At 40.5% G+C, this 12,397-nt stretch overlaps 1 protein-coding gene across 4 annotated transcripts in view; it reads right to left on the bottom strand.

The window, feature by feature from the left end:
* The window catches only part of adcy2b (adenylate cyclase 2b (brain)), a 42,057-nt gene that overhangs the window by 18,959 nt on the left and 10,701 nt on the right, over positions 1 to 12,397 (bottom strand). For all 4 annotated transcript variants that reach the window (XM_053862698.1, XM_053862699.1, XM_053862701.1 and 1 more), the window contains exons 3-9: positions 11,189 to 11,350; positions 10,508 to 10,657; positions 7,458 to 7,606; positions 5,558 to 5,669; positions 4,254 to 4,381; positions 3,797 to 3,955; positions 2,569 to 2,701 (exon numbers count right to left, since the gene is read on the bottom strand). In XM_053862698.1, the coding sequence (XP_053718673.1) occupies positions 2,569 to 2,701; positions 3,797 to 3,955; positions 4,254 to 4,381; positions 5,558 to 5,669; positions 7,458 to 7,606; positions 10,508 to 10,657; positions 11,189 to 11,350 (993 nt within the window). The remainder of the gene's footprint in view (positions 1 to 2,568; positions 2,702 to 3,796; positions 3,956 to 4,253; positions 4,382 to 5,557; positions 5,670 to 7,457; positions 7,607 to 10,507; positions 10,658 to 11,188; positions 11,351 to 12,397) is intronic.

The raw sequence follows: 12,397 nt of genomic DNA, 5'->3' as shown, positions 1-12,397 counted from the left end.
TTCCTAGACAGGCATGATCGACAGAACCATTCTGCATAGTTATAATTTAGTTAATAATAAAAGAATAAAGTTAGAATAAGTGGACACGAAACAGTCCATGAGCTGGGACGATCATAGATGGCAATCCACGGTCTGATAGGATCCTATTGGCAGGAAGAAAAATAGAGTAGATAGAATGCATGACTGCAGTGTTGGTGGAAGCAAGAGGCTGCAGGGCCAGTGAAAGCTGCTGGAGGGCCATTGTCAGCCAGCTGTAAACCTCCCAAATAAAGGGCCAGGGGACGCCGGCATTGGCAATACACTGCCAGATGGATATTACAGTAGCTCCAGTGAGACCCTAAGCAAAATAGGTCTCAAACAATCCGTAAAAGAATAAGTGATGAAGTATCCTGTGATCCCAGGGAGCCATGCATTATTCATTGTTTCTTAGGAACGCGAGACTCCTGACCTTTTCCTTGCTGTAGTGGGGGCTTCTCAAAGACCATCATAGCAATTTACTAGAGGATTATTTCCCTGCAGAGGGCACTCCTGAACCCAGGTGCAATATGATTACTTGCTGAATAACAGCAGGTGAGATTTGGTATGAACTAGCTTCACGAGAGGTTGTTTAACAATGATTTCAGCTTTTTTATGTCGTTGTGGGTTTTATTTTCCTAGAATAGGCTCTTTGTGTGGTGATGGTGTGGCTGAACAAACCATTAGAATGAGATTAAAAACTCAACTACAAACTCAGAAACACACACTGCACCATCCAATATACACATGCTTGAATAGTGTCATTCACCGGAGCAGGGCACCATAAAGAAATGTATACAGCGTTCTGAGGTAACATTGGCAACTTAGACTAGCATCCTGATTTTTAGAGGCCACCAGATGGCACACTGTAAAATGTTTGGACTTCAACAGCTAATTTGTTGAAACCTCACATGATTTCCATGATGCCTCATCTAATCTGCCCATCACCACCTCAGAGAGTCAGTTACAGGAGCCAAGATGGAAAACAACAAAGGAACAACAGACTTCCAAAGAAACGAAAAGCCATGGAAGTATGACAGCTCACGACATCACAGCAGTGTGCAAGATGATGTGCCCATAACAGACGCATGGCCAAATCTCACTGCTACCGAAAGCTGCTGAGACTGTGTGGAAGATCAAATTTCACGCTTCAATTTGTTGTCATATCATTTAAACAAGTTCTATTTAATGGGCAAAAATGTTTCTGCAAAAAAAAGTTATATTTGTTTTGTCTTTATCTCCTTGTTGTTCAATATTTTTCTTGGTGATCCGATGTGAGTCCAGACAATGATCTGATCTGAACCGTGAGTTTTTTGATCTGTTGCAACCATAATGTCAAGTAACATGCAAGTGGTAAGTCTATAGGACTTGCTATTTTAAAAATACATTTCAAACACTATCAACAGAAGATGGAGAACAATTGTCAAAGATATACAGTACATTATTTATTGGCCAAAGAGCGTCTAGCTCTGCTGCAGTTGGGAAGAAAACCCTTGTGATCATTCCAGAACAGAAAAAGAAATACAAGTTTTAATTTGGAAATGTGTGTCAACAATATTGTACCAGTCCATCTGAGGAGAGTTGCTGTTTATGACATAGTTGCTATTATCGTAGTCAAACCAAGGCATTTATGAACAACAAAGTCTAAACATAAGCTTCTGTTGCAGTGTTCGGAATTGACCCAGAGCATTTGTGACCACTACTCAAACAGACCAGAACAAAATCAAGTGTTCTCTCTTCTTTTGTTTTGGTGAAGATGTGCCAACTCTTATCAGGTCAGTTAAGAAGATCCTACCCAAATTGTTGGATCCAGAACAGAGGATAAGACAGATGGACTGACTTTATCTCTTAAAGTTCATTCAGCAGTCACTTCTATTCATTTCACTATACGGATCAAGGCCATCTAGATTTTTCTCACACTGACGATATCCATTTAATTCCTCATTAATGGAGCAGCTTTGATTCTTACTTATTTACATGTGAAATTATTTGATTTTATTTTTTGGCATTTGGCCCCATTCTCTGCAACGGCTTTGACCATTCAGTTGCTGTTCACTACAGTTAGTCACAAAAGTCAAGTTTTGATTTATCACTCATGCAGAGAAATGACAGGTGAGGATGTTTAACGTTTTAATTACAATTACTAAAACAAAAACAATAAAAATTAGGTCATGTGAAAAGATAGGGTCTTCACTTTATTATTTAACGTCTTATTTCTTGTCCGACAATTTGACTAAATATATAATAAATAGGTGATGGTTGACTACACCAACAGCAAAGGTAGCACAAATCAATGGAGAACACCCTTAATCATGGGCTAGAAGTTTCACAGAAACCATTGACTCGAAAAAAACCCCAGCAGGTTAAATTAAAGCAACTTTGGGCAATGTCGAACTGAACTATCAACTAGTGGAACACTGAATGAAAAAAGCTGAAGGCAACATCATTTTAAGTCACACATATCACTGAAAATTGTCCCTGTCTATGAGATATTGGCCCAGTGTGTGTGAGTGCAATTGTGTATGAGTGTGTGAGTGCGCTGAAGTGACTGACCTTGGGGTTGATGACCAGGTATGTCACCACACCATGCTCCCTCAGGTAAGAGTCTCGACTCTGTCCTTCTCCAGGCTCCACCTTGTATGAGCCTTTCAGGTGTTCTAGTGTCACTGATGAAATATGGACTCGTCTGTGGAAGTGAAAATAAACAACACAACGAAATGGAAAAATTCAACATTCAAAATTCATTCTTTGGCTGTACATCTCATATTTTTGGGTTCTCACTCAGCTGCGGAGGAGAAAATCCATTAGCAGCCGACATAGTCAATACACTAGCAGCGGTCAATTCATCCACCGTCAAGTGTTATTCCAGCTAACAACAGCCAACGGGGACTACACATCTTTTTATAATTACTTTTCAATTTCATTGTATCATTGAAAATCTCAATTAATCTGCCTCCTTTTAAACAGTACTTGTGAATCTAACAAAGTGGACCCCTTTCAGGTCGGAATGTAAAAATTCCAATTTTCTATTCAGCCAAAAATAACAGTTCTGGAACAGCACGACGGGAAAGGTGAAAAAAGGGCTTATCCTTACAAAAAACTAGTGTCAGTTTTTAGCCTTAAAACAATGGCAGGCTGCAGTGATTTTAACAAAATATGCTTTTGCAAAAAGCAAGGAGTGCAAACAGCACACGCACTCAACAAATAATTCAATAAATGCACATGCTAAAAAAAACATGATAAAATAAGCTCTTTTGTTATGATGTTCCATGAGTAGTTTCCGGGCAGACAGTGTGTAGTGTGGGCTGTTGTTACGGAGCTCCTCATAAGGGTGGAGAGACAGACAGAGGTTTGGATGAGTGGATTCTGAGGTGGGGAATGTTTGTGTGCCTCTGACCAGAGTTGCTTATTGATACAGCTGCTGGTATGTTCCACAGGGTCGGGATGCAGAGTGTCAGAAATGGCGTTGCGGGAGATGGACCTCGTGTCGGCCATGTTTGTTTACATCCACCACATATAGGATCCAAATGATGACACGTGGCACTGGAAAATTCTGCTTTAAGTTTTGTCTATTATATATTTACTGTAAATAATCTGAATTTGGACATTTAAGAATCGATTTTAGTTGTGTTAGCAGTTGTGATCACGCCATCACCATTTCATTGAGGGACTGGTTGAATAGTCATCACACAGTTGAACAGCACAATTGCATAGTGTCTGTCTGCGACTTCTTGAGACTAATAACAAGAAGAATAACTCTAACGATGACATGAACTCTTACCCTGGAACCCCTCCTGCCTCCATATGATTGGCTAGTGTTACATCATGTGACCAGACATCATACTGCCATTTACGGAGCCCAATAACACCACACAGGACATTCCCAGAATGGACGCCCACACGCATGTTGATATCCACTCCAGTGGCATCCCGCACCTTCCTAAGAACAAGACAGAGACGAATCTGCATACTGGAACAAACAAGCATGTCATTTAGACTGAATTTTGTGAGGGGGGCTAAACTAATAACTGTGTTGATTCACGGCACGTTTGTCACAAAGCAGATGGCAGCACACAAACAGATTAGGAGCCAGGAGGCTTATCTTATTGTTTCATATTGTATTTACTGAGTTGATCAAACTGGGAAACCTGGCATTTTAGTCTGCGCTGCGTGTTTGTTGAGGCCATGTGTTTCCATGAGTGTGAAGGAGCAAAAGAGAGACAGATTTGGTGTTTTACTTGATGGCCTCACACATGTCCAGGCCCATCTTCACGCAGTTCCTCGCATGCTGAGGCAGAGACTGGGGCAGGCCAGACACACAGTAGTAGCAGTCCCCCAGAATCTTGATTCGCATACATTCATTTTCCTATATGGATGCAAACAAAAGAAAACGGATAGTAAGAAATCCTCGATATGTATTTTTAATCAAAACTCACTCTCAGACAAACTGAAGACTGTCATGATATTTGGCAGATTTTTCCCCAAAATAAGCCAGAGGCAGTACACCAGAAACATAAATCAGAAACCTTTAAACCACCTTTTCCCATGTTTACCTCATACTTAACATTACAGGGTTGGTAGGCCCGAGAAGTTGCATTAATGTTATACATTCAATAAATGGAAATATCTCAAGACCTCAATACTTCTAAGCTTCATCATCACATTCTACAAGTGATTTTACATTTGCACAGTGAAAAACAATTTTCTACATGCTGAAACTCAACTCACTTTTATCACTGGTCATTTTGTCCATGATGACAGAATAACTCAACTGCTTTTGGTATCAATTCTTTGAGCTCAGAAAGTTTAATCCGGTGTTTTCTGAGCGACTGCATCAACGACTACAAAATAGGTTAAAATAAATGTGTACAATTACAAACAGGGCTCGTAGACAGGGGTTTGTCTGAGACATGTATAGAAGCAGTGATGTACTCTGCCAGTCAGGGTCATCCTGCATTGTCTTGTTTGTGGCACTGCCATCACTAATTCATTTCAAAATTTTTCATGTCTGTAGCTTTTAGAAAACAGAAAAAAAGTGTTGCTTAAAAAAGCACACAAACGCTTGAGCATGTAAAAACAGGAAGGAGATGTCCTTCGGACCATCGTTTCGAGCCTTCGGAGCCCAGGTGAGATGCCATTCCAACTGTCCTTCACTTTCATACAAACACACCCCCACATACAAATCACATTCGCTCTTCTTCCACATGTGGGATGTCTAACAGCTCATCTCCGGGCCTGGTTTATGTAATAGTTACTTCGTCAGCAGCAGGATGAACTGGTGGGCTCTGCACCTCGCTCACCTGTTCAAAACGGGAAGTTGAACACAAGACCCTTGAATTACAACACCGGCGGATAGGTATATGTCAAGGCCGTGCTTTATTAGATTTAAAGCACATCGGTGGCTTTGTGTTGAGTCATTGTTTTCTAACATCAAGAAATGAGCTGACTCTGTGGGCTCTAGATGTATTCATAAACAAGAGAACAAGCAGCTGACAAACACATCGGATTGGACAAACAAAATTCACAAATATACTGCTATTACCTTTGCAATCTGATCAAACTTTCCAAAAAGTTCATTCAGCATATGCACAAGTTCCCCTGGAGAGCAGTCGCTGGCCAGTCGAGTGAATCCCACGATGTCAGCATATAGAATACTGAAGCAAAAACACAATGTATGTGAAATCGAGACAACTTTCACTTTTAAAAAATGACGTGGGAAATGATTTCAAAAATTAAATACAATTATTAACCTTCATTTAAAAAATAATACAATTATTCAGGACTAGATGACTCTCATTATATTTAATGATAGTTCTACTCTTGAGGATTCACTTTTCAACATTAAGATTTTCACAGTTAATCGGTTAAAATTTCAAATGGGGGAAAAAAACCAAGACACTGCAGCGGACAGGCGTGATTTACATAACTTCTTCAGACAAGTGATGTAGCGCTGACTCCCACTCCCTTACTGGATGACAAACAGAGTCGACTGTGAATACAGCGGAAGTAACGTCTGGAATTGATTCACTCTTTTACCACTAAAACTAAAGCACTTTTCATGGGTAGAAATAAAGCTATAAATAAGTGCTCATCGACGTCTCAATGACAGGATGGGTCTTTTCGTCAGACACAGCAGGGCTAAATTGCAGTGTTCTCACATGCTCACATCGTGACATGAAAAAAGATGATTAAGCATCATCAGAAATTTGAATTTCCATTTTGAGGCATAATTGAAACAGTGGCTACATGTGGGTTTGAGATTGCTTTGATGGATAGCATTTTATAGAAACCCCATCATTTCGAGGGCTTTATGTAATATATTGGACGCCAGCGGGGCACTACAGGGAGTCCTTGAATAAAACACTGGCAATTCATTCAATTATGCGTACGAGAAAATAGTTCATTAATTCTTATCTCAACACTGCAATACGGTGTGTGTGCTCGTCCATGACCATGCTCGGATAGTTGCTACAGACCATGCATCAACCATACATGCCTGTGTATGTGTCAGTCTCTCGGCTCAGTCTGTGAGAACACACTAGTTGGACATAAATCCGAGAAGCATAACTATCCACCATTAATGCTGGAATTTTGAGAGTTAGGCACCACATTGTTATGTTACTTCAGCCTCTGAACCTCTCATTGGCTGAGATGTCAGAACAGGGAGCACTTTATGAGGGAGTTGCTGCATCATAGAGGATTTCAACATATGAAACATCAGCATCAGTCGGGAAAATTGGATTTGGACATTAGCTGCTCTTTCATGAACGTTTGACTGCACTACCTTCATGTGCAGTCTATTTATTGACTTGATGGATGACATCTGATGGCATATGATTCTTTTCATGGGGGCCAAATAAAACAAGAATTTGCTGAACTCCATTTGTCTATAAAGGCAACTTTCAAGAAAAAGCATCAAACAGCATCCTCATTGACTTGTTGATTCATTTAGAAAGATTCTCATCAAATACTTTTGTTTTCATTTCTGTGACAATCTTTTGGTTTTCGTTTATTATGTGTCTTTCAGTCAGTGAGATAGAGCAACATTCCCTTCCTTTGGTAAGCCACTGCAAAGCCACAGTCCTCTTCATTTCATGAACATCTACAGGGGACCGAAAGCACACAGATGAGAGAAAGCAGCTCTTTTGTCATAGGCTAGGTTGAAAACACTTCAGATAGATACACACTCATGATGATCCTGGATTTTAGCACTCTCAAACCTAATCCTAAAACAATATCAGAAACAATAACAATACAAGGATTAAGTGTGAATTGAATTTGGCCACGAGAACAAGAACAAAAAGGAAGTTATAACCAAAGATCAGGTGAAGAGCAGAAACAATCCAAGAGCATAGAGAAAAACAGAAATCAACATTCGAGGGTCAAGAGAGGGACAAGAATCAGAAACAAGAATCAAGAAACAGATATAAAACAACTCTTACCTCACGTTGGTGTGACGTTGCACATAAAGGTTATGAAAGTTATTGGTGCTCTCCGTTCGACCAAAGTTTGGTCCCTGCAACCTCTGGATTATCTCTGCTTTCATTACTCTGGCAATGTGAGCCGGCAGTAAAGAAAGGAGAAGACGTTCCTTGAGAGAGAGAAAAAAAAAGAAAGGATCAACAAAAATAACGATGGCTTTTTTTCTAAACCTGATGCCAATGATGGCAATGCCAATAAAGACAGCCAACAAGCAAGGGCGTCTGTTCGGGGAGGATGGGATAATTTGGATTGGTTTATTTCCACCACACAAAGATCCTGTAAGCCATCATACCCCGGTGTCTCCAGTCCTGGAGAAACCATCCTGCACAAATTTGAGATAGGAAGATGAGCACTTCACCAGTGAGTGCAAAAGAAAGCAGTGAAAGCAAACTGGCAGTGTGATGCAAGCACTCTGGTGGACCGTCACGTGGAAAAGGACTCATCTATTTCAGCCAGATCAACTCTTGCGGGTGGTGCCAGCAGCCTGAGCTACGGTGGCCTGAAGTGGACAAAAAGTATGTCGGACTTAATTCACTTACAACATAATTGTAAGAGAATTAAGTTATGCTAGTAGCCTAATCTAAAGTACAACCCATTATAATCATTGTCCCACCCCCACCACACATACGGACGGGAGTCTGGAGGACACCGTAGATGGACACTGCAGATCTTTCCTTTCTGTTTCATGCACATGAGTCATAAAAACACAATCAATTCCTTCATGTAACCAACCTCATCGCTAACCCCGCATTTTAGTCATTACAAAGCTGAGGATATTTTTAAGCTCCTCTGTAAGACACATTTTTGTGGGAATCTCTGGACTTGGTAAGGAGTGGAGAAGTGATGAAGCGCGCCAGCCCGAGATACACCTGATCAACCTCCATCACCAACAGCTGCCATCACCAACATGGTGGCTGCTGGTCCAAGTGAGCATCCCGCCAGCCTGTAGGATTATTATTTCACATTCCCAATCTTTTGCTAGACAGACAACTTAACATCAAATATGTTTGGCTCTTCAATGGGATTGATCAGATCATTGAGAATGAAGAGAGTGACAGTCAATAAGTGGCCGTACAGCAGTGCCACTGAATGTGACATTGCAAATTCATAGATCTTGGGAAAATCTGAAGGTCAACACTCCTGACCACCCACGAGACAGCAAAGTGGCGTACAGTGAAATCGGAATTAATCAGAACTAAAGAATAAAGAGTTGTGACGGTTGGCATTTATTTTGGAGAACGTTCCTGTTTTGTGTCCACTGTGTTCTACCAAACGTCACTGTTGAAGACGTGCAGACGTCCTGCTGATTTCCACAGCAGACTTTGAAATCCGTTCTCTCTCTGCATCCTGCTTTGCGTTCTCATTCTCAGTTTGGTGATTGCCTTGATGTCCACGATCTTTGGACATTCCCAGATATTAGACTCATCACTGACTCATTGATAGCAACCTTACGATGTGGCACAGTAGAGCAAGAATTAGACAAAAGTCACTAAAAGGCCCCTTAATCATTTTTTAAAATAAAAATTCTAATTGGCTCAAAATGAATAATGAATAAATTAATAAATAATGAATAATAAAATACATTTTTCAATACCTATGTGCCATATTTAACTAAATGCAATATTAAGAACATTACTGAATGTAAGTACTTTTTCATGCTCAGATTTTGTGATCCACTGGCAGATGCTTTAGGTACTAAAGCACAAGTCTGGAAAATATATGTGTGTGTACGTGTAAGTTTGTATATGTGCACGTGTGTAAAGCAAAAACAAAGTCGTTGCCTGAAGGTGTGTGAGTCATCAATGCTGAGCACGGTGAAGAGGGTCATTATATTCTTCACACGCCACAGGCTCATTTCCTAAAACACAGCAGCAAATTAAGTAGATCGAGGGGTTGAGGGGGAGAGTAAGATCTAAAAATAGAAGCCTTCAACACTCCCCACTTCTTTATTTATGCAGCACAGAAAGCATCAGAACCATCCTCTTGAGTGAGAGGTAATATAGTCTAAGGAGATCTGCTGAGATCAGGTCATATTTTGGGTTCTGTTGTGTCTGTTCTTCGTCCATAAGCACATAACTGTACATCCACAGACTGCAACGGATATGTCAAACAAATGCCATTCCATATAATGTAAAATATCCATAAAAACGACCATTTTTGAGACAATATGTGAAGGTTTATAAATCATATCACACTCCTCTGATCCCTTACTTTGCCAGTATTGATCTACCAGACCAGACAAACCACAGCAATAAAGCTGACGCCAGAACATAATATATTATTAATGGACGACTTTAATGGCTTATTTTCAAGAAATAGTAAATGCCAGGTTGTAGCCTTTAATGTCAAGAAAATGTCACTGCATAACAAATAGCCCTTCAGTGGGCTCCATCCAAACTGTAGAGTGCAAGGTTCGTAAGATTAAAATTGAACACAGCAATTTTGCTTCATTTCAATTGTGCCGTTTGTTAAAGGGAATGAGCTTGAAGAAGAGGAGAGCAGAACAGTTCTTTCTTCTTACCTTTATTCATCTCGACAGTTGCTCATCTGATAAGTCAACACACTCTCAATGACTTATGACCACTATTTATTAATTGTCAATGAAAACCTTCTTGTGGGTTTTACAAAGAAAAAGCTAATGATTAGCCGGTTAAAGGAGAATAATTACAATGGCTTGAAGTAGTTTTAAGTAGGTAAGATTTTACACCGCTACAAAATGAATTTCTGTTGAACTTGCTGAGCAAAGCTGAAAGATATCTTTCACTCACAATGTGCCCTCTTGGCAGCTCAAGTTCATTGTGGACCACAAAATTGTGGATGAGCAGCTAAAAGTGTGATACTCTCATGACGGTGTGGTACAAGAAGCTGGAGAAGGGTGTCCAGCCTCCTGTGTCAAGACTAGTAAGCAGTGGATTTCAAGAAGAAGAGTACATTTTCTGTGGTATTGCATACACCATTGAACAAAACCAAAACTAAAAAAACTAAATACTGGCTGGCGCAGTATGCGTACCTGTTGGTGCTTCTCAAACTCCAGCTTGATTGGAGATTTTATACAGTTGCACGTGTCTTGGTAGGTCTGTTTGAGGGCCAGGTCCATCAGATGCTTGTGATATGCTCCGACCAAGTTTCCACACGTGAAAATGATTACGTTGGCTAAAATCTGCCGAAAACAAGCGCACACAGACATAAACTCACAAAGTCATAGGATGCATCTCTGTTATCAAAAAAAAGCGTGTTCACGAACATTTTCTGTCGAAGCGATGCACTCACACCGGGCTTATCATGTGAATTGATGTCTTTAGTGAGAACATCCTCCTTGATAGGGCTGATCCAGCAGCCTACGTGAGCAGGGTTTATTGTGCCATTAGTGCATGATGAAGGAAAAGTTCATTGATTGGTGTTCTATCAGCTTTTACTCGGCTCATTTATCTGTGGCCTCCTGTGAGCATTTGTGTGAGATCCAATATAAATGTGTTTACGTAATGATCCATCCGTATTTCATTCATTCATTATTTTACACCTTTTCCTAGAAACCAGCAGGGTGTCAATATCTGCCATTGAAAAAGTTTACAGAACGCCACCCAGTGATTTCTGCCACATGTCATGAGTCAGTTTGAATCAGGTCAGAGTCAAAATCGGTTTGCTGGGAAGAACATTGAACTCAGATTCATTTTACTCATGGGGCTCTTACCTGCCAGACTAATGGTTCCAGGTCTGTGACAGTTGAGGCCAAACAGATGCTGAGGGTGACAGTGTGGGAGAAGCAGGTGATGACACTGGCGATAATGGCTCCTCTCATAGAGAACGGCAGCATGGTGTACACAACGAACACGATGAACAGAAAAAAGGACACCTGGAAATAAAGGCAGAGATGAACGCTGACTTTTTTTCTGCCAAAACAGTTTACTGATCAAACACTCAAACATCACAGGGCAAGAAAGCACAACAATATCATCGATAGTCAAGATGGACAATATCGCACTCCTACTTTTAATTCAAAAACAGTCTTGACTGAGTGTACGCTTTGTGATTCATTACCATAGTCACATTTGCAGAGCACAAATCCTTTGAAAGGTTTCTTTGTAGGTGGCATTCCAGCAACAAAAGTGCAGTGACAGAATGGAAATGAGAGCCAGATGGTGAACATACGGTCATATGACACGTTTTCTCTTATCTCTCACTTGCACATGTACATTTGAACCCCTTCACATCCTAGTTATCCAAATCCCCTTCCCCCTGTCAGTCCACCCTGTCCTGTTGTTGCAGTGTGACATGCAGGCGGGTCATCTTCAAATGAACTGTGACCTTCCTGTACGTCCTGTTTCCCCTCTGAGGCAGGTTCAAGGCCCATCTATTCTCCACAGACCAGATTATTGAGCCAAAATATTTCAATATTTCAATTTAATGCAGAGTTATATTTGAACAGTGTATGACAGTGTTGGCTAATTTAAAGATTATTAAAATGAGACCCTGTTTTATGTACGTTTTTTGGGTAGGGAAGGTCCTGTTATAAAAGCGAACAAGAAGAAAGATTATGTTAGAGCCAAAACAAACTTGAATATACATGATTATTCACTTGGTTGGGTGGATTCTAAGAAAAGAACAAAGGAAGAAGACAAAGGTAAGATGTAGGTTTTTAACTTTGTTGCTAGGCAACCAGCTGCCATTGTCAGTGTGGATTTTAAATGCCCTGCATATTTTAGCTTCAAACAACCAAACTTTTACCGGAGATCAGATTAGAAAGCATGGGTCTGTGCTTATAGGTGAAATTGCATACGGCAGTCTAATTTCAAGCAGATGACTGCATGTGTCAACCACAGATTCCATGGAATCCAACGCGAATCCTCACACACCTTGAATTGGGAACTGCAGCACCCATCATGTCTTTCTGTGCTCTTTG

Source organism: Synchiropus splendidus, chromosome 4 (genome assembly GCF_027744825.2).
Source record: "Synchiropus splendidus isolate RoL2022-P1 chromosome 4, RoL_Sspl_1.0, whole genome shotgun sequence".
In the NCBI taxonomy this organism is placed as follows: Eukaryota; Metazoa; Chordata; class Actinopteri; order Syngnathiformes; family Callionymidae; genus Synchiropus; species Synchiropus splendidus.
This window is presented reverse-complemented; position numbering and strand designations above follow the sequence as displayed.